At 43.0% G+C, this 23,196-nt stretch overlaps 1 protein-coding gene across 6 annotated transcripts in view; it reads right to left on the bottom strand.

The window, feature by feature from the left end:
- Positions 1-23,196, bottom strand: part of galntl6 (polypeptide N-acetylgalactosaminyltransferase like 6) — a 1,318,845-nt gene that overhangs the window by 119,714 nt on the left and 1,175,935 nt on the right. For all 6 annotated transcript variants that reach the window (XM_072591724.1, XM_072591725.1, XM_072591722.1 and 3 more), the window contains one exon: positions 2,178-2,399. In XM_072591724.1, coding sequence (XP_072447825.1) covers positions 2,178-2,399 — 222 coding nt within the window. The remainder of the gene's footprint in view (positions 1-2,177; positions 2,400-23,196) is intronic.

Raw genomic sequence — 23,196 nt, 5'->3', positions numbered from 1 at the left:
AATGCAAAGGTTAGAACAAACAGTCTTACCACAAATTCAACCCAAACTCTGAGTCAGATACGTGGATGACACCTTTGTAATAATTAAAAACACAGAAATAGAGAACACACAGCAGATCATCAACGCCACACTCACAGGAATCCGATTCACTAGAGAGGAAGAAAAGGACAACCAACTCCCATTCTGAGACGTGATGGTACAGAGAACACCGAACGGAGAATTCACCACAAAGGTTTACAGGAAAGCCACACACACAGACCAAGTCCTAAACTATGAAAGCAACCACCCCAACACACACAAACGAAGTTGCATCAGGACACTATTCAAAAGGGCCACAACACACTGCAGCACACCAGAACAACAAAAAGAGGAAGAGGAACACCTATACAAGGTATTCACCAAAAACGGATACCCTCGCAATTTCATCAACAGATGCCTAAGGGAGAGACAACGGAACGAGGACATGCCGCAACCCAAAGGACTAGCCACACTACCATACATCAGGAGCATTTCTGAACTGACAGCCAGATTACTGCGACCACTAGGACCCATAACAGCACACAAACCAACAGCCACTCTCAGACAACAACTCACCAGAACAAAGGACCCGATACCCAACATGAGCAAAACTAATGTAGTGTACAAAATCCCATGCAAGGACTGCACAAAACACTACATCGGACAAACAGGAAGACAGTTGACGATCCGTATCCATGAACACCAACCAGCCATGAAACAACACAACCAGCTATCCTTAGTAGCCACACACACAGACGACAAGCAACATGAATTCGACTGGGACAACACTACCATTATAGGGCAAGCCAAACAGAGAACAGCCAGGGAATTCCTAGAGGCATGGCACTCATCCACAGACTCTATCGACAAACACATCGACCTGGACCCAATATACCGGCCACTACAGCGGACAGCTCGAACTGACAACCGGAAGCGGCAGAGACAGGCCACTATAAATGCCGGAGGAAACAGCACAGAAGCGCTTCACAGGAGGCTCCCAAGCACTGAGGATGTCACCTAGACAGGGGACGGAACGTCTGCAAGACAAATTCCCAGCTCGGCGAACAGAACCACAACAGATTAGCAATTTAATTCCAGCCTATTTTCCGTATTGAATTCAAATTTACAATCTGACATGGTGAGATTTGTACCTCTGCCTCAAACCATTTACCTGGAGTTCTGAATTATTAAGCTTGGATATCATGACACCAACACCCCTTATTGGCATGTCCTCTTCCAGTCTGTGTTAGCTCACGATTTCGGTAATAATATGGGTTCTTCCCATTGTCAAAAACCTGCTAGCTGATTCCAAATTCAGGACGCTTTTGGAAAATGAGAATTGCAGACAGAAATGGAGGACAGAAAGCCATAAAGAAGTGTCACATGGAGACTCTCACAGTAAATTCCTTTGGCTGCTTCTAACAGGGCCACCAGAGGATCATGCAAATTAGAGAATGAACTAAAACATGGTCTCAGAGAAAGGTTTAAATGAGATGCTTGCTTTCAGAAATATTTCTAATCAAACTTCTCAATGATGCTATTATCTGGAACAGATAGGACTTGGATGTTACCACTATAACACAAGACACTTCGACTTACATTCTCTTTCATAATCTCAGAACATTCCAAAGCACTTCATTAACTATCAAGCAATTTACAAATAAAATTATTGTTGCAAAGTAAGGAAACACAGCAATCAATCTGTAAACAGCTAGCCATCAAAGTTGGAATGTGCTCATTTTGATATATTTAGCGATGTCAGCTGAGTGTTAACAATTGGACAGGACACTGGGGAGGACTCCCTCCTGCTCTTCTTCAAGATAGGTATAATGGGCTCTTTTATATTCATCTCTGAGGATTGATGGGACCATGACCTTCTGAAAAGGTTGCACCTCTGACAGTGCAGCACTCTCTCAATAAAGAATTGAAAATATCAAATTGGGTTATTTTCATTAGGTCTCAAAACGTGGAACTCAATCCTATGACATTCTGACTGAGAGGTGACAGTGCTGCCACCCAAGGGGTGTGTGTGTGTGTGTGTGTGTGTGTGCGTGTGTGTGTTGATGGGACAATGTGATGTGACTGTGATCTGTGGTTAATAGTGACTTCAAGCACCAGCACATGGGGTGCTAATCTAATCTGTCTTTCCTCATACTCACTTCTCCCCAGGCGGCGGGCGAGGGTTCCACAGGAGGGTAGTACTTGGGCAGGTCCCAGGCCACTTCTGTCATGAACCACTTGAAGTCCTTGCATTTCAGGTGCTTCCGTAACATTTTCTGGGTGGTGAGGTCTCCAGTGGAGAGGTGCCGGTACTCGGGTCTCCTCTGGTAGATGTATTCTGCATATTCGTCCATCCAGGTCTCTGCCACTCGCTTCAAATTCTAAGAACAATGGTAAATAAAATCCAGTTACCATCCTGGCATTATAAGGTTCATGTAAACTGCTTAACTGTGTATTTAAGAGATCAATCTTCATGCTGCCTATGTAATAGAAGTTTGCTGTAAATGGAAGCCATTCAATCCATCCTACAGGCACGGGTTCTTTGTAAGATCTATTCGACGATTTCCAATGCTCCTACTCTTTCCCTATTGCCTTCAAATTTGTCTTTCACAAATATTTACAAACGTACACATTTTCAGCAGGAGCCAGACATTCGAACAATTGAAAATTGAATCTGCTTCCACTATCATTTTAAACAGCACATGGGGGCTCATAGCACTAGGGACCAGGTTCGATTCTACCTTCGGGTGACCGTCTGCACGGAGTTTGTAGATTCTCCCTGTGTTTGCGTGGGTTTCCTCTGGGTGCTCTGGTTTCCTTCCACAATCCAAAGATGTGCAGGTTAGGTAGGCTGGCCATGCTAAATTGCCCATAGTGTCCAGGGATGTGCAAGCCACGTAGATTAGCCATGGAGAATACAGGGTCACAGGATATAGGGTAGGGGGTAGGCCCTGAGTGGATGCTCTTCGAGGGGTCAGTGTGGATTTGATGGGCTGAATGGCCTGCTTCCACACTGTGGGGTTTCTATAATTCTATTAAAAACAATTTACTAGATGGTGGAGGCGCCAGTGTTGGACTTGGGTGGACAAAGTCAGAAATCACTTGACACCAGGTTATAGTCCAACAGGTTTATTTGAAATCACAAGCTTTTGAAGCGCTGCTCCTTCATCAGTCACACTTCATCTGATGAAGGTACAGTTCTTCAAAATCTTGTGATTCAAATAAACATATTGGACTTTATCCTGGAGTTATCTGACTTGTAACAATTTACTGAATAAAGCATATCTTCACTTGCCCCAGTTCTTTACTGAAGTCCCTGTTGTCCCAGTAAAAGCTGTTTTTCCCCGTCTGTTCCATTAAAGACACTTGTAAGTTTGAATATCTCTGTTAAGTATTTAGAAGTGAGTTTAATACAGAGAACTGCAGTTTACAAGAGCGGTTGCAGTGATAAGAAGCCTCAATTATGAAAATAGATTGGAGGCATTGAAACTGTTTTTATTGGACAGAAGATGGCTAAAGATGAATTAAGATCAAAATTTTCAAAATCAGGAAGGGTCAGGATGGGGTGGAGAGGGAGAAACCTTTCAGAACCCTGATGTTTCAAACCTCAATAAAAGAATTGGGAATGAGGGTTTAGTGATTTAAAGTAAGTGTCAAAAGAAATGCAGCAGGGAGGAAACAAAACATTCACGCTGTAAATAATTAGGGTTTGGAATGTACAATGCATTACCTGGAAGTGTAGTTGAGGCAGGTTCAGGCATTGAAGAGGGAAATAGGTGATTATGTAAATAGAATCAATGTGCACGGTTATGGGGTAAAGGAAGGAGAATGGCACTAGGTCATAATGCTCATGTGGTGAGCTGCGATGGGTGTGATGGATCAAACGGCCATAACAGTTCTGTGAGTGGGCAATAGAGAGCTATGCAACACTGTTCTAAATGTCAAGGAGAGGTTTGGGTCAGGGGAGGGGAGGGAAGGTGCAAGGACAGGGCATGTTTTCGATGATTGGAAGAAATTTGAGAATGGCTGGGCAAGTGGAGGTGCTGCCGAATCCAATGCCAGGATATCACTGTCATTTTTTTTCTCTTGCTCCATTTCCTGCCCCACTGAACAGCCAGCTGCTAGGCAGGGAGGAGGCTGTAGCCATTGATGACGGCCCCCGCAAACAAGCAGCATTGTGCGTTTTGAGGGACTCAGTTAATCAGACCAGTAATTGGAAGGCATTGGAGACAGAGAAACACCGCAAGGTGGACCATCCACTTACAACAGAAGGATTGCTTGAAGGGCTGGAGGGAGCTCAAGTTCTCCTCTCAACTCACAAGCAATGCTGGATAAAATGTATAAAGGTTAGGGATGGGGCTTAGAGCCTTGATAGTTGAAGGTACGGCCAATAAATTAGGAACGTTATAAATTAGGAATGCTCCAGAGGTTGTTATGAAGAACTCAATTCTCAGAGGTTTGCAGTGACAGAGGAGATTGAAGAGATGAGGACGTGCTATGATATTGCGTAAACTAACCTGCTGCATTCAGTCAGTCACATCTCCCTTGAGATGCTAGATTTTCTCAAGAGCTTGGAACATCAGAGCTCCCAGAAAATCTGAGCCTCATCAACATATAATCATGAGGGGCCCACCTCTTTCTGGAGGGTTCGTCAGATGCTTTTAAACTCAAAGGGGTGAAAATAAAAATGGTGATTATTTGGTACAATTTACAACTATGTGACTGCTGGCCACCTTTCTTTGGGAGATGATAATTCTGACAATTATCATGCAACAATGACCACTGACTGTAATGACTTGCAGTGAATTTATTGGAGAAGGTTCAGCTGACCACATTAGAGACCATCTCCAATTTCTTTTCATTTTGAACCGGAGCCTCAAATTAGGATTAGGTTTAGGGTTGGGGATAGGCTTAGGGCTAGGGTTAGGGTTAGAGTTAGAGTTAGGGTTAGGGCTAGGGCTAGAGTTAGGGTTAGGTTAGGGTTAGGGTTAGGGTTGGGGCTAGGGTTAGGGTTGGGATTGGGTTAGAGTTTGGAGGCAACTGGAAGCTCTTTCATAACAGATGTAGCTGGACTTGCATAGAACACACTATTTCAGCTCCCTTGCAAAACCCAAAACAGCAACAGAGTGCATTTGTGGAATGCCTTTAGCACTATAAAATGTCTCAACACTGATTCCTGGGATCACAATACTGATCTATGAAGAGAATCTGGATTGTTTAGGATTATATTCAGAGTTTAGAAGAATGTGGGGGGATCTAATAGAAACTTCTAAAATTCAAACAGAACAGGAGAGGAGAAATGTAGGAATATTGTTCCTGATGATTGGAGAGTTCAGGACAAGGGATCACAATCTATGGATACAGGGTAGGCCATTTAGGACTGGAATAGAAAATTCCTCATCAGGATAGTGGTGAACCTTTGCAACTCTGCCACAGAAGGTGGTTGAGAGTATAATGTTGAAAGTTTTCAAGAAGGAAACACATCTAGTTATTAGGGATAAAGGGATCCAGAGGTACGCGGTGAAAGCAGGTACACAGTACTGACTTGGGTGATCAGCCATAATCAATTTGAATTGACGAGCTAGCTCAAAGCGCCGAATGGCCTTCCATTATTTCTTTTTTGTTTCTAAATGGACTGTAGTGGTTCAAGAAGGCAGCTCACCACTGCCTCCTCTGGGACAATAAATGTTGGCCTAGCCAGCGATGCTGACATCCCATGAGTGAATAAAGGGAGGCTTTGGTTGTATATTTACTTTCCTGCCTTATCTCTGCATCCTTAAATTTCCATAGTATCCAAACTATTGTTCTTGACACCTTCGTCAATGCCTTGTAATCAAAACCTCACAGTGTTAAACATGTAGCCTTGGTTGTGTGAAACGATGCCATTGTTTTAGCTTGGTTGATAGCAGGGCAGTATTGAAGTAAACAAGTGGACGGTGGGCATTAACACAGTGTTGTACATTAATTCATCGCGTGACAAGTTGGCAGGAGTTGCAGATGCCCTTGCAATACCATGCTGAGCAGTGTTGCTTGTAACTTGTTTTCCTTATTGATTACCACATGATGTGTAAATTACCTCTGCACCTTTGCAGTTTTCACACCCAGCAGCTCCTGTCCACATATAAACACATTTAATTTCTTCTGTCGACTGTGGCGATTAACTTGTTACTCCCATGTAATTAAAGTGACTCAAAGTGCATTACTAGTACTGAATAATTTACAAACAATTATGATCCTTTTAAATTTTAATTCAAGGCAGCTGCATGGCGGCCATCAGACTTTGTGCAGTTGTTTAATGAGAGACTCGGCCCTTGTTTTCTCTCTGTCTTTCTCTAGAAACCTGCACCACAGTGTGGTGGTAGGTTTATAGGGACACCTTGATGTTTGCAGAATGGGATGGATTTCAGACACCGCCAGAAGGGCCTGGTATTGAGCTGATTTGTCAGCATGGAGAAAACGTTGTTCCTGGACAGCAATTATTTAATGACAGGACAATTCAGATAGCAGAATATACTTCCATCTGACTCTAACTTAATCAAAAAACTGCATTTGGAAAGTTTCCACATCTGTCTGTCTGTCTCTCTCTCTCTTTATTGGGTAACGAGGGCAAAATTGGACTTGAATTTGCTGCCAAGGAAACAGCAAGTTTAATAACGCCATCAGTGATGCGTCAAATGTCCAATGACATGTGGCAAGGGCAAGCAACCGCACAAGTTAGGAAGACACACAATGGTGAAGAAGTTATGCCTGATCTGCCAGTGCTCCTGCGATGATGGCAAAGGTGACCAAAACGGGCCTTCCTGACGTGTCTACCTAAGATTTACTCTGAGCCCCATATCCTAGCCTCCCACCTGAAGCTCAATAAAATCTCACCTAGAGATCACTCCAGAGGCTTGCGGCTGGATTTTGTGACAGAGTTAGAGTCAGGCTAGAAGTCAAGTGAGGCAGCAAATGAGCACGGCTGCATTGGTTACTCAATGCTTTGCTGCCGCCGTGTAATTGCCCTGGAGGTGCACTCTCAGAGAGTTGTTTTCATTAATTTCTGGGATGTGGGCATCACTGGCTAGGGGAACATTTATTGCCCATTCCTAATTACCCTTGTGAAAGTAGAGGTGAACCAGCTGCAGTCTATGTGGTGTAGATATACCGAACGTGCTGTGAGGAAGGGAATTCCAGGGTTTCAACCCAACGACAGAGAGGCAATGGCCGATATGTTTCCAAGTCAGGTTAGTGGGTGGTTTAGAGACAAGCCTGGTGGTGTAGTGTTCCCTTGTAACTGCCCTTGACCTTCTCAATGATACAGGTCATGAGTTTGGAAGGTGCTGTCTAAAGGGGTTTTGGTGAATTGTTGGCCATACGTCCAGCGATGGTCGTTAGACAATTGCTCAGTTTGGAGCACTTGGAGATAGGTTGTGGCCAATTGAACCTTAATGATATCAGACTGGCACAGCTCCTTGCCTGGATGGCTTCCCAGGGCCAAGCCATAGAGCCATATAAATGTGCAGGAACAGGAGCAGGGCACCAGATTCCTTGAACCTAATGCAATAAAATCATGACTGACATAATTACCCTGCATTCCCATCTACCCTTGAAAACCTTTCACCCCCTCGCTTATCAACAATTTATCTCTACCTTAATAGTTAAAGACCTTGCTTCCATTGTGTTCTGCAGAAGAGGAGTTCCAAATATGTACAACCTTCCGCAAGAAAAAAGACATTCTTCTAACTCTGCCTGAAATGAGTGACTCCTTATTTTTAAATTATGTCCCCGATTCTAGATTCTCTAACAAGAAGAAGCAAGCACCCTTTTCACATCCACTCTATCAAGACCTCTTTTAAACACGTTGCTTTAATATAAACTCTAATTTAATGTAACCTAAAGTTTAGACTTATAAACGCTAATGGATACAATTCAAGCCTGTCCAACCTTTCCTTATTAGGTAATTTATCATATCAAATATTCAACCCTTAAATCTCACAAAAATTGCCTAAAATGCACTTCCTAACTAAGGAGACTCCAATACTATCCATGGTGGTCCAGATATGGTTTCAACAGTGTCCTGTACAAATGAAGTTTAACCTCCCTTGATGGTACCAAATACCTATATTAACTTATAAACATTTTATTAATATTCCTAATTACCTGTTGCCCTTTCCACAGATGCTGCCAGCCTTGCTGAGTTCCCTCTACTGTTCTCTGCATTGGTTTCAAATTTGCAGCCTCTGCAGTATTTTGCCTTTGTTCTCTTAGAGCATATGTCTGGGTAGGTGGGACCTGAACCCAAACTATCTGGCTCAGAGGTATGAATGCTACCCACTCAGCCATAAGAGCCCTTTCAAGTCAGATATACAGTTTGTAAAATGCTGAGGTCCCAGCCATGATCCCTGTGCCACACCACTCGTTACATTTGTTGGCTAGGCAACCTTTTATCATGCCATATTTTACCCTGTACACTATAAATTTGCACTTTCTACAACAACCTTTAATGTGGCACCTTATCTAAAAATCTATATATGCAGTCAATCAACTGGCTTTCCTCGATCCACAGCACATGTTACTTCCTCAAAGAGCACCTTAAAATGATTAAACATTATTTCCCTTTCACAGAACCATTTTGACTATGTCTAATGACCATGAACTTTTCTAAGTGCCCTGCTATAACATTGCTAATAATAGTTCTGAACATCTTTTCTGAGGTGTGTCAGACATTGCTTGTAGCTTCTTGCCTTTTCTCTTTCTCATTTCTTGAATAAAGTAGCTACATTCACTATACTCCAATGGAATTGCGGAATCAAGGGAATTTTTAGAAAATTAGAAACCAAAGTATCAACTACCTCATGAGCCACATTCAAGACCCGAGGATCTAGTCCATTAGGACTTGGGGACTTGTCAGCCCGAAGCTCAAACAATTTGCTCATCCAGACCCTCTATCATTGGCCCCATGAATGGGCTGGAAAAGGCTGCATCGTTGGGCAAACTCATGGGTCTGAGTGGGTTGCTTTTCACCATTTTGTTGCAGGCTCAGCAGGTTGAATGGCCTCTTTCCGTGCTGTAGGGACTCTGTGGGCTGCAGTGCAGTACTGAGGGAGTCCCGCACTATCAGAGGTACAACTTAAATCTGATGAATTATTGAATTGAGGTACTGTCGGCTGTCATTCTGCAAGATGTGAAAATCCCCACAGCCCGATTCAGTGAAGAATTGGGGGGGGGTGGGAGGAGAAATGATGTGGACAGTTTCCCTGGCAATCATTTTGCTATTACTGCTTATGGGAGCTTGCAGGGCACATATGTATGCTACATTTCCCATATTACCACACAGACTTGCACCGAATGACATTTCATCAGCTGTAAGGTGCTTTCAGATATTCTGAGGACGTGAAATGTGACGCAAATGAAAATTATTTCTTTTCTTCTTTCAACTCTTGACGGAAAGGAATAACAACGTTCAGTATCTGATTCACACAGGTCAAAAGCAAAGCAAAATTTGCAATCCAAGGAGCAGTAACATTAACAATGAACATGGTCAGAGCAACGTCAGAGATTGACATTTGGAACAAAAAAAAGACATCTAATAGTAGGGTTGGAAAACATTACTGAGCAAAAAGTTTCAAAATATCTTCAAAAGGTGGCTTTTATCAGCACTATCGTGTATCGTAACTGCTGTCAGAGAATAGGGCAATCATTGGTAGTGGATGAGTGGACGATAATAGATTGGAACTGAAGGAAAATTTATGCGTGACACCGGGTCTATGTTAAGAGCATTATCTTTTGATTGTGATATGGTCCCAGCTGTTGGTAATACTGGACAAGTCCCAGAATGAAACCTGTCTGAATAGACCACAATTTGATTTTTCTTTTTGCAAGGTCAGTCCCTGAGACTGCTGATCAACTTTTAACAAAAGAACTTAGAAGACCATTACACAAAATAATTAAGAATGAGCTGTGTTACACCAGATGAGAGCTGTTGAAGTGATCTAATTACAATATCAGAAAGAAAGACTGATCCCTTGTTATCCCAGCAAGAACCTTATAGACACTCAAAGGGGAGGCGATGGTCTTGTGGTACTATTGCTGGATTGTTAATCCAGAGATGAGAGGGTGGTGCTGGAAAAGCACAACAGGCCAGGCAGCATGCCAGTAGCAGGAGAATTGATGTTACAGGCTTAAGCCCTTCATCAGGAATGTGTTGATCCAGAGACCCAGGTAACGTCCTGAGGTCCGGGGTTTGTGTCCTGCTATGGAAGATGGTGGAATTTGAAGTGAGTAAAAACCTGGAATTAAGATGATTATAAAACCATTGCTAATTGTCGGGGAAAAACCCATCTGGTTCACTAATATCCTTCTGGGAAGGAAAGTGCCATCCTCACCTAGTCAGGCCTACAGATCCACAGCAATATGGTGACTCTTAAATGCCCTCTGGGCAAATAGAGATGGGTAATAAATGCTGGCCTAGTCAGTGACACCCACATTCCATACATGAATTTAAAAAACATCAGTGAACAGTCAGCCTCAACTTCACATTATAAATTCAGCTGGCTTGAATCTAATTTCCTTTGCCCCTTGTGGTCTCTGCACCAAAACAGACTAAAGGGGATAGAGTAAAGGGAGAGCCAGTTTTTGATTGCTTCTTTATTTTTGTTTTATCCCCAGAATATTAGGGTTTTTATTTTAGTTTAACAAAATTCAAGGAGATTTTATTTTTTATTTTGAAATAGTAGAGTGGGTTTTATAGACAATAGACAATAGGTGCAGGAGTAGGCCATTCTGCCCTTTGAGCCTGCACCATCATTCAATATGATCATGGCTGATCATCCTTAATCAGTATCCTGTTCTTGCCTTATCTCCATAACCCTTGATTCCACTATCCTTGAGACCTCTATCCAACTCTTTCTTAAATGAATCCAGAGACTGGGCCTCCACTGCCCTCTGGGGCAGAGCATTCCACACAGCCACCACTCTCTGGGTGAAGAAGTTTCTCCTCATCTCTGTCCTAAATGGCCTACCCCGTATTTTTAAGCTGTGTCCTCTGGTTCAGCACTCACCCATCAGCGGAAACATGTTTCCTGCCTCCAGAGTGTCCAATCCTTTAATAATCTTATACGTCTCAATCAGATCCCCTCTCAGTCTTCTAAAATCAAGGGTATACAAGCCCAGTCGCTCCAGTCTTTCAGCGTAAGGTAGTCCTGCCATTCCAGGAATTGACCTTGTGAACCTATGCTGCGCTCCCTCAATAGCCAGAATGTCTTTCCTCAAATTTGGAGACCAGAACTGCACACAATACTCCAGGTGTGGTCTCACCAGGGCCCTGTACAGCTGCAGAAGAACCTCTTTGCTTCTATACTCAATCCCTCTTGTTATGAAGGCCATGCGATTAGCCTTCTTCACTACCTGATGTACCTGCATGCTTACCTTCATTGACTGGTATATAAGAACACCCAGATCTCTCTGTACTGCCCCTTTACCTAAATTGATTCCATTGAGGTAGTAATCTGCCTTCCTGTTCTTGCCACCAAAGTGGATAACCATACATTTATCCACATTAAACTGCATCTACCATGCATCTGACCACTCACCTAACCTGTCCAGGTCACCCTGTAATCTCCTAACATCCTCCTCACATTTCACCCTGCCACCCAGCTTAGTATCATCAGCAAATTTGCTAATGTTATATCTAATACCATCTTCCATATCATTAATATATATTGTAAAAAGCTGCATTCCCAGCACGGATCCCTGCGGTACCTGACAGTCACTGCCTGCCATTCTGAAATGGAGCTGTTTATCACTACTCTTTATTTCCTGTCAGCCAATCAACTTTCAATCCAAGTTAGTACTTTGCCCCCAATTTCATGCGCCCTAATTTTGCTCACTAACCTCCTATGTGGGACTTTATCGAAAGCTTTCTGAAAGTCCAGGTACAGTACATCTACTGGATCTCCCTCGTCCATCTTCAGAGTTACATCCTCAAAAAATTCCAGAAGATTAGTCAGCATGATTTCCCCTTCATAAATCCATCTGACCTATCCTGTTACTACTATCCAGGTGTGTCGTAATTTCATCCTTTATAATAGACTCCAGCATCTTTCCCACCACTGAGGTCAGACTAACTGGTCTATAATTTCCTGCTTTCTCTCTCCCACCTTCCTTAAAAACTGGAACAACATTAGCCACCCTCCTCTCCACAGGAACTGATCCCGAATCTATCAAACTCTGGAAAATAATCACCAACGCATCTACGATTTCTCGAGCCACCTCCTTCAGTACCCTGGGATGTAGACCATCAGGCTCCAAGGACTTATTAACCTTCAGACCTAATAGTCTCTCCAACACCAATTCCTGGCAAATATAAATTCCCTTAATTTTAGGTCCTTCAGCCACTGTTACCTCAGGGAGATTGCTTGTGTCTTCCCCAGTGAACACAGATCTGAAGTACCAATTCAACTCTTCTGCCTTTTCTTTGTTCTATGTTATACTTTTTCTCTTTTAACTTTATATATTTCTTAACTTCCCTCATCAGCCATGGCCACCCATGCCTCCTCCTAGGATCTTTCTTCCTTTTAGGAATGAACTGATCCTGCAACTTCTGCATTATACACAGAAATATCTGCCATTGTTTCTCCACTGTCATCCCTGCTAAGGTATTGCACCATTGAGCTTTGGCCAGCTCCTCCCTCATAGCTCCATAGTTCCCTTTATTCAACAGAAATATTGTCACTTCCAATTGTACCCTCTCCCTCTCAAATTGCAGATTGAAGCTTATTGTATTCTGGTCACTACTTCCCAATGGCTCCTTCACTTCGAGGTCTCTGACCAATTCTGGTTCATTACACAATACCAGATCCAGAATTGCCTTCTCCCTGCTAGGCTCCAGCACCAGCTGTTCTAAGAATCCATCTCGGAGGCACTCCACAAAGTCTCTTTCTTGAGGTCCAATACCATCCTGATTCTCTCAGTCTACCTGCTTGTTGAAATCCCCCAAAACAACTGTAGTAACATCTTTGCGACAGGCCAATTTCAGCTCCTGATTCAACTTACATCCGACATCCAGACTACTGTTGGTGGCCTGTAGATAACTCCCAAGAGGGTCTTTTTACCCTTCGAATTTCTCAGCTCTATCCACAGTGACTCTACATCCCCTGATTCTAGGTCCCCCTGCGCAAGGGACTGAATATCATCCATTACCAACATGGCCACCCCACCTCCTCTGCCCATCAGTCTGTCCTTACGATAGCACATATAACCTTGAATATTCATTTCCCAGGCCCTGTCCACTTGAAACCACATCTCAGTTATCCCCACAATATCGTATCTGCCAATTTCCAATACAGCCTCAAGCTCATTCATCTTATTTCTAATGCTTCGTGCATTCATGTATAGTATTTTTAATTTGTTACTGCCCTCACCCTTCCCATCAACTCCTATTTCACTCAACCTTACAGCACGATCCCTTTCTGGGTTTTCTGCCTCATTGGTACAGTTATGTTTCTTGACTTCCCTTGTTCTAACTTTCCCTTCAATTTCCTTCTTAAACATCCAGTTTGTCCCCTCCCCCCGCTACTTAGTTTAAACGTAGCGGTGTTGCAGTAGCAAACCTGCCTGCCAGAATGCTGGTCCTTAACCTATTAAGGTGCAAACCACCTCTCTTGTATAATTTATGCTTACCACAAAACATACTTCAGTGATCCAAGAATTTAAATCCTTGCTTCCTGCACCCAGTTCCCTAGCCACACGTTCAAGTCCATTATCTCCCTGTTTCTGGCCTCACCAGCCTGAGGAACTAGAAGCAAACCAGAGATAACCACCTTGGACATCCTGCTTTTCAGCCTTCTTCCTAGTTCTTCGAAGTCCCGCTGTAGTATGTTCCTCCTCTTCTCCCCGACATCATTTGTGCCGACATGTACCACCACCTCTGGCTCTTCACCTTCGTCCATGAGGATTTCCTGCATTCTGTCTGTGATGTCTTTAACCCTGGTACCAGGAAGGCAACATACCATCCTTAAGTCCCGCCTGCTGCCACAAAAGCCCCGGTCAGTTCCTCTCACGATGGAGTCCCCTATTACCTCGGCTCTGTGCGATGTCCGACTCTTCTGCTCTGCCTCCACGCCAACTTTTGATTGACAGACCTGGCCGCCTCGCGGATTGGCAGTGTCATCTGTCTCTACTGTTTCGAAAAGATTCAACTTGTTCCTGACAGGTACTTCCCCCACAAAATACATTGTATTTCACCTGGTGCTGTCCCTATCCTGGGAGTGTCTGATGGGGGTAGTGTTCGAGGGATCTTGGCTTTTCTATTTATACCTTGTGTTTAAAAGAATAAAAGGTTGTTATTCGAACTGGAGGCCTATGACCAGTGGTGTGCCACAAGGACCAGTGCTGGGTCCACTGCTTTTCATTATTTGTGTAAATAATTTGGATGTGAACATAGGAGGCATGGTTCGTAAGTTTGCATACGACACCAAAATTGGTGATACAGTGGACAGCAAATAAGGTTATCTAAGAGTACAACGAAATCTTGATCAGAAGGGCCAATGGGCTGAGGAATGGCACACAGAGTTTAATTTAGATAAATGCAAGGTGTATTACAAACAGGGCAGGGCATACACAGTTAATGGTCGGGCCAGACCGAGAGACCTAAAAGTGCAGGTACATAGTTCCTTGAAAGTGGTGTTGTAGGTAGACAGGGTGGTGAAGAGGGTGTTTGGCACACTTGCCTTCATATGAACATTCCTGATGAAGGGCTTATCCCCAAAATATCGACTCTCCTGCTCCTTGGATGCAGTTCGAATGTTCACATGAAGGCGAGTGTGCCAAACACCTTATTCACCACCCTGTCTACCTACAACACCACTTTCAAGGAACTATGTACCTGCACTTCTCGGTCTCTCGGTCTGGCCCTGCCATCAATTATGCTTTTCCAGCGCCACATTATTTGATCTCCAGCATTTCCAGTCCTCACTTTGTCTTATTCATTGGTCAGAGCATTGAGTAGAGGAGTTGGGACATCATGTTTCAGCTGTACAAGACATTGGTGAGTCCCCTTTTAGAATATTGCGTAAAATTTTAGTCACCCTGCTACAGCAACAATATTGTTAAACTGGTAAGGGTGCAGAAAAATTTTCCAAGCATGTTGCTGAGATTAGAGGGTTTGAGAGGGGGAGGCTGAGATAGGGAGAGACTGGAAAGACTGGGACATTTTTTCTTGGAGCATTGGAGGCTGAGGGGTGACCTTACAGAGGTTTTCAAAATCAATGAGGGGCATAGATAGGGTAAATAGATAGGGTCTTTTTTCCCGCGCAGGGGAATTTAAAACTAGAGGGCATAGATTTAAGGTGAAAGATTTAAAAGGGACCTGAGGGGCAACCTTTTTACACAGAGAGTTGTGTATGTATGGAACGAGCTGCCACAGGAAGTGGTTAGGGGCTACAGTTAAACATTTAAATGCTCCAAGAAAAAATGTCCCAGTCTTTCCAGTCTCTCCCTATCTCAGCCTCCCCCTCTCAAACCCTCTAATCTCAGCAACATGCTTGGAAAATTTTTCTGCATGAATATGATACATGAATAGGAAGGGTTTAGAGGGATATGGGCCAAATGCAGGCCAATGGGACTAGTTCAGTTTCTGGTCAGCATAGATGAGTAGGATTGAAGAGTCTATTTCCATGCGTTATGACTGTCATGCTCACTATTACATTGACGTATTTGTTATGTGAGATAGGGTGCAATAGAAATGCAAGTTTGACCTTTCGTTTACACAAGAAAATCTCCTAAACAACATAAATAAAAGCTTTTTTTTGAAGTTTAAAAGAAAACTTTGCTGCTGAATAAGCATGACATTTTTGGTCGCATGAGCTTTTAAGTATTCATGTGCACATTGACTGGTTGAACTCGACATCCCATGGAGGCTCCCGCTGATTAAGCAGCACGTTTAACTGACGTGCCCCCAATTAACATGCTTCCTGAAAAGCCAAGGTTGCCATCTTCATCTGACAGGTTTGACAGCCAACAGGGAGACAAGTGAGGTTAGCTCCCATCTGGGGAGATCTTATTTACACCAGATTTTCGACTTCTGCCTTCATGCATTCACAAACGTCCCAAAAGGCACTTTGCAGCATTCGCAGGGTCACAAGTTCCAGACCGGTGCACGGGTTGCACAGAATCTTCTATGCATTATTATTTTCAGACACAACTGGTCATTGTGAATGAGCAGGGGCATCAATATAATTCGATTTGATAAATTCATCAAAATGATTCTTTCTCGTGTGCTAATAACCAAGCATTTGGCATCATATTTATAATAGAAATGTTAATCAAATGCGGGATAATTGCATGATTCATCACGGGGATTAAAATTAAAATACTCTGTCAATAATGTCTGTTGATACTATAAGAGTTTTGAAGTAATTAATTTTATGTGAAAGGATCTGGGTTATTTTTGAGAAATGGATTGCAACGTTCTCACTCATATTCCTTTCTCAAAAGCTAAAGAACATAGCGCTTTCAGGTTGGAAAAATAAAGAGATGTTCTGTCGCTGTTCAATAAAGAGATGTTCTGTCATATTCTCATGTTATCGCCATGACTGATCCTGCCATAAAAGTCCAGTTAATGCAACTTCCCATGCTCACCATTGCACTGCACAAATCACAACTGTCATGTTAATGAAAACCCCATTAACTCAACTCCTCTCAGAATGACGGATATTTACTTGCACCTGGAATTGAAGGAGGTAAAGATTAGCACAGACACACTCCACTGGGCACCAGGCACTTATCCAACCATGAGAGCTCATCCGCGTAATGCAAGTGTTCAGATTGACTAATGCAAATTATAAAACAACCTAATGTCCTGGAGTTCACACTCAGTTCGATTTTGGGGACGGGGTGTCAGGGAGAAATTGGGCAGAGCTGCACTGGTTCAAAAAAAAGAAGTTCTTGCTGTTGCTGAAGTAGCTTTTGTACCTCATTAAGTTCCAAAGTGCTATGCTAGGGAAGTTCTTTTTGTTTGCTTTGAATTATTGTTGAGTTAAAAAATAAAATCTAACTTTCACGAGGAACAATGATACATGCATACCTCAGAAAGTTCCTTCGGAGGGAAGCTTCTATTTAATTGGTGTGTTAACTCACCAATGGAGATAAGGACGCGATGTTTGGTAGCGTTCCTACTCCTGGCCTGAGAGACCTGGGTTTAAATCCCACCAGCTCCAGGGTTGTGTAATAACACCTCTGAACAGGTCGATTAGAAAAATAGGCTAAACTATTTTTGTGGGGGCCCTCTTGTGATACAGTGGTAGTGTCCCCACTCCTGGACTGAAAAACCTTTATTCATAATCCCACCTGCTTCAGAGGTGTGGAATAACATCTCTGAACAAGTTGATTAGAAAAATAAGTTGAATTTTAAAAAAAATTCTTAGGTCAGGGCCCTCTAACATTTTTGGTCTTGTTAATATAAAGAGCAGGAGTAGGCCATTTGGCCCCTCAGACCTGTTCTACTAGTTAACAAGATCATGGTTGATTTAAATTATAGCTTTAACTCTACTTTCCAACCTATCCCTGGATATGTTACTCAACAGAGTTTGCTGAGGTAAGAAGAATGCTAACATTACTAAAAATGATGATACAGTAGTCCCACCTAGCACTTCCAATGATTATGCTTAATACCTCATTAGCTGTTACACAGTCAGACTTAACCTTTTATGCCACAATTTCCTGATGCTGCAGTTGGAGAAGATTTTTGCCTATTCTATTCAAGAGGCAGAGGGTGGCCATCCGAACACAGTAGACAGAGATTGTCTGTGTAACAGCAAAATGTGTGAATGCAAGAAATATGAAATGAAAACAGAGAATGCTGAAGAAACTCAGCAGATCTGGCAGCATCTGTAGAAAGAGAAACAGAGTTAACATTTAGAATCCACACTTTGTAGTTTTCTCTCTCTCTCCACAGACGTTGCCAGACTTGCTGAGTTTCTCCAGCATTCTTTCTGTGTGTTTCAGAGTCTTCTGCATGTTCAGTCCCAATGAGAATATTTGGGACCTGGTTGTGATTTTAAGTTGGAAACTTAAGTGGGAAATGGAACTGAGTTTCTCATGTTGAATGGAAGGATAAGCTTAAAGTTTAATGATACCTTCTTCATGGGCACAGGAGGAGAGGAAATAGCTTCAATGGACGATCACAGTCTGAAACATTAACTTTGTTTCTCTCCCCACAGATGCTGCCCGACTTGCTGAGTCTTTCAGGCACTTTCCGATTTTTATTTGAGACTTCTAGCATTTGTGGTATTTTGCATTCAAAGTAGAGCTTCTCGAGGTCCCATCAAGGAAAATGTAAGCCTCCTTGATCCTGCTACCCTTGATTTTGGGGAATTTATGTGGATCCAAAGATGGGGTACTGGGCTAATGGTCGGATACTTGGTAGTGTGGGTGAGCAGAGGGATCTTGGTGTCCATGTACACAGATCTCTGAAAGTTGCCACCCAGATAAATAGTGCGGTGAAGAAGGCATATGGCGTATTGGCTTTTATTGGTAGAGGAATTGAGTTCCGGAGTCCTGAGGTCATGTTGCAGTTGTATAAGACTCTGGTGCAGCCACATCTGGAGTATTGTGTGCAGTTTTGGTCGCCATACTATCAGAAGGATGTGGAGGCACTGGAACGGGTGCAGAGGAGGTTTACCAGGGTGTTGCCTGGTATGGTAGGAAGATCCTATGAGAAAAGGCTGAGGCACTTGGGGCTGTTTTCATTGGAGAAAAGAAGGTTTAGGGGTGACTTGATAGAGGTGTACAAGATGATTAGGGGTTTAGATAGGGTTGAGCATGAGAACCTTTTTCCACATATGGAGTCAGCTATTACGAGGGGGCATAGCTTTAAATTAAGGGGTGGTAGGTATAGGACAGATGTTAGGGGTAGATTCTTTACTCAGCGAGTTGTGAGTTCATGGAATGCCCTGCCAGTAGTAGTGGTGGACTCTCCCTCTTTATGGGCATTTAAATGGGCATTGGATAGGCATGTGGAGGATAGTGGGCTAGTGTAGGTTAGGTGGGCTTGGATCGGTGCAACATCGAGGGCCAAAGGGCCTGTACTGCGCTGTATTGTTCTATGTTCTATGAAACCTGTCCTGATCTCTCTGTCAACAGCTTCTAGACAGCACCAATATTCACCGATGTCCACCTGAATGTAACATAGATAACTGTGTGTAAAAGAGTTAAAATTCCCCAGGCTTCTTTAATGATGCAACAAGTGAGTTTCAAACCGCGAGTTTAAAATCTCACCAGTCTAAGAATAACCACTAACCCAATTAGAATCAGGATCAATGTTTTAGCAGCTTATATAAACTTGTTTTAGAAGAATTAATGATTGGTGATGTGGAGAGATTAGCAAAGCTGGGAATTTCTTCCAGGAGCAAGGAACATTAAGGGGAGTCCTAATTTAAAAATAAATTCTTTCATGGAATTTGAGAGATAACAGAAAGCTGACACACTCTAATTGCCCTCTAAGGATAATTGAGTGTCAACCACATTGCTGTGGGTTTGGAGTCACACAGAGGCCAGACAGTAAGGATTGTAGTTTGTTTTCCCTAAAGAATATCAATGAATTTAAAAGGCTTTTACAACAATTGATGATAGATTTGTGGAAAATTCTGAAGTTATAGAGTCATAGAGTCATACAACATGGAAACAGACCCTACGGTACAACCAGTCTATACCAAACATAATCCCAAACTAAACTTGTTCCACCTGCTTGCTCCTGGCCCATATCCCTACAAACCTTTCCTCTTCATGTACTTATCCGATGTCTTTTAAATATTGTAATTGTGCCCACATCCACCACTTCCTCAGGAAGTTCATTGCACACGTGAACCATTGTCTGTGTAAAACGTTTTGACCCTCTTTGTTAAATGTCTCTCCTCTCCCCTTAAAAATATACCTCCTAGTCTTGAAATGCCCCATCCTAGCAAAAAGACCTGCATTATACCCCTCATGATTTCATAAACTTCTATAAGAGCACTTCTCAACCTCCCACACTCCAGTGTCCGAAGAAAAGTCATTGGACTCAAAGTTAACTCCATTTCTCCTTCCTTGATGCCCTCAGACTTGCTGTGTTTTTCCAGCGTTTTCTGTTTTATTTCAGTATTCAGCATCTACAACATTTTGCTTTCTTCTGGAATACAGCCCAATGAAATTACCATTATGTCATTGTCTCCTCTTATTTTCTTATGATAACATAATCAGCCTGATTTGGAATTCTGATAGACAAAAATGCTCAGTAACTGGTTACTCTGGGGAGTAGACAACTAACCAGAGATCACTAATTGAAACAATGATCAAAATAATTGTGTAGCAAATTAAGAGGCATTTTTTTAACCATAGAGACCTGTCAAGATTCTGAGTGTACTACCGAAAAGGTTGATGGAATCAGATTCGAGTAGAGCTTTCAAAGTCAATTGATTATGTACTCAAAGTGGACTAATCTGTCGTGTGAGAAATTTAAAAAGGTACAAGCATAGACTAAATTGGACAGCTGTTTCAGTAGCCTTGAGGGTCCTCTTTCTGTGGTGTAAGATTGTCTTATTCCAAGAATGCGTCGCTAACTATGGCCCTCACAAAGCAGCAGCCTGTAAAACTTTTCCCTAAATTTTCTGCACAGCCTAAAGTATGTGAGAAAATAGAACGAACAGCTCTCACTATCCAACTGGCCTGATATTGCTTTTACCTTTAAATTTACCTTCTAATGAAATAATTTAATTACATCTTCAATCCAATCTGGTTACTGAGTACAAGGATCCTTCCCTTGGCAGTTCAATTATCTGCCTGAGTGCTATTTTCTGATTGCTTTGGAGCTCTCAGTAGCCCAGGTAGTGAGGTTCAAGGTATTTGAGCCATTTGAGAAGGACGCTTCTGCGCATTTGGGTGGTGAACATGAATTTCCATTTTCTGACAAGGGGACCAGGTAAGAAATCGTCTTTGTCTTGAGAAGCTCAGACAGTACAATTTCCTAACCACAAGATGCCTGAAGGCTCAATCTTGATGAATTTGCAGTCTTCATATTTAAAGCCCCATTCACACTAAATGGAACCATTTACTGAGGCATCATTTAGTGAACGGAAGTTTTGGGTGACCAGCCGAGGAATGATGTCATGAGAATGTGAGATTGAGGAGTAAAGGGAAGCTATGTGCATTATTGGGATTGATGGCAGATTAGTTGGCCACAAGACTCAGCCTCCAGCTAATTTACACTCCTTTTATGCATTTTGGATGCAACTGTCATCAGTTCTAAGGCCAGCACAGTCAAAGGCCATAATACCAGTCCATAGTACTAGTCCAGGACCTTTGAATGAATCAGTCTGATATCCTTTGCTTTTTTGTCTACAATTCACTGCGAGGTATATGCCCAAACATCTTCCAAAATTATTTATGGAATAAACACCACTACCCTTTCAATTCAAAAACTCTAGATCCTGACAATTCTCTGAAAGAAAAAGTCTCCTCATCACCCCTTTGGATCTATTTGTCATTGACTTTAAATCTTCCATAATGGAACACAGGCAACAAGAACATGCTTCTACATACTGTGTTGCACAGCACAGAATAAAGCACACCAAGGTACTTCATCGGAATGCTCGCAAACAAAATGCGACACTGAGTGACACAAGAGAGAGGTGGCTGGAAGCTTGGCCAAAGAAATATGTTTCAAGATGCATCTGAAAGGAGAGAAGTAATTTTCGAGAGGTGGAAAGGTTTAGGAAGGAAATTTCAGAGCTGAGGGTGCAGACAACTGAAGGTACAGCCAACAATAGTGGAGTGATTGAAATTGAGGATGAGTAAAAACCTAGAATTAGAAAAACAGAGTGATTTCAGAAGGTAGCAGAGTTTGAGAGGCAGTGCTGATGGACAGGGAAAAAATGGATGAGAATTTAACATCGAGGTGTTGAACAATGGGGAGCTAATGTAGGTCAGAGAGTACAGGGCTGATAGATGAATTGGACTTGGTGTGATACAAGCACCAGCATTTTCCTTGAGATTTAGCTTACAGAGTAAACATAAGTTCTGGAATTTGGCAAATACATGAAGAAAATGTAAGTCGAATTCTAAATCGAGTTAAAGTAGGACAGTATAATTAGCTTCTTTGTATTGCATGCCGGCATGCATTATATGTGCTGCAGTCAAAAAGTGTGGTGCTGGAAAAGCACAGCCGGCCAGGCAGCATCCAAAGAGCATGAGAGTCGAATTTTCGAGCATAGGCCCTTCATCAGGAATGTGGGGGAAGCCCAAGGGGGCTGAGAGATAAATGGAAGGGAGTGGAGCTTGGGGGAAGGTAGCTGGGAATGCAACAGGTAGTTGAAGTTGGGAGTTGATGGTGATAGATTGGAGAGGAGGGTGGAGCCGATAGATGGGAAAGAAGATGGACAGATAGGACAAATCAAGAGGGCGATGCCGAGTTGAAGGGTTGGATCTGGGATAAGGTGGGGGGAGAGGAAATGAGGAAACTGGTGAAATCAACATTGATCCTGTGTGGCTGGAGGGTCTCAAGGCGGAAGATGAGGTGTTCGTCATCTGGATTAGGATTTGGCTGTGGAGGAGGCCAAGGACTTGCATGTCCTTAATGGGGTAGGAGGGAGAGTTGAATTGTTCAGCCACAAGGCGATGGGGCTGTTTAGTGTCGGTGTCCCAGCGATGTTCTCTGAAATGTTCCGCCAGTTGCGTCCTGTCTCCCCAACATAGAGGAGACCACATCGAGAGCAATGATACAGTATATGAAGTATTTGGATGTGCAGGAAATCTCTGCCGGATGTGGAAGGATCTTTTGGTGCCTTGGATGGAGAATGAGGGGAGAGGTGTGGGCACAAATTTTACATCTTGTGCAATGGTAGGGGAAGGTGCCAGGAGTGGAGGGTAGTTTGGTGGGCAGCGTGGACCTAAAGAGAGAGTCGCAGAGGGAATGGTCTCTGTGGAATTCTGAAAGGTTTGGGGAGGGAAATGTATCTCTGGTGTTGGGTTCTGACTGTAGGTGGCAGAAATGGCAGAGGATGCTGCCTTGCATCTGGAGGTTGGAGGTGAGGACCGGGGGGGGGGGGGGGCGGGGGTGGGGGGGAGCGGTTCTGTCCTTGTTGCAGTTGGAGAGGTGGGGCTGTAGGGTGCAGATGCAGGAAATGGATGAGATGCATTGGTGGTCCATGAAGTAGGAGGCCATCT

This window comes from Chiloscyllium punctatum, chromosome 2, assembly GCF_047496795.1.
Source record: "Chiloscyllium punctatum isolate Juve2018m chromosome 2, sChiPun1.3, whole genome shotgun sequence".
Lineage (NCBI taxonomy): Eukaryota > Metazoa > Chordata > Chondrichthyes > Orectolobiformes > Hemiscylliidae > Chiloscyllium > Chiloscyllium punctatum.
The sequence above is the reverse complement of the archived record's forward strand: the minus strand, read 5'-3'. Positions and strand labels throughout refer to the sequence as shown.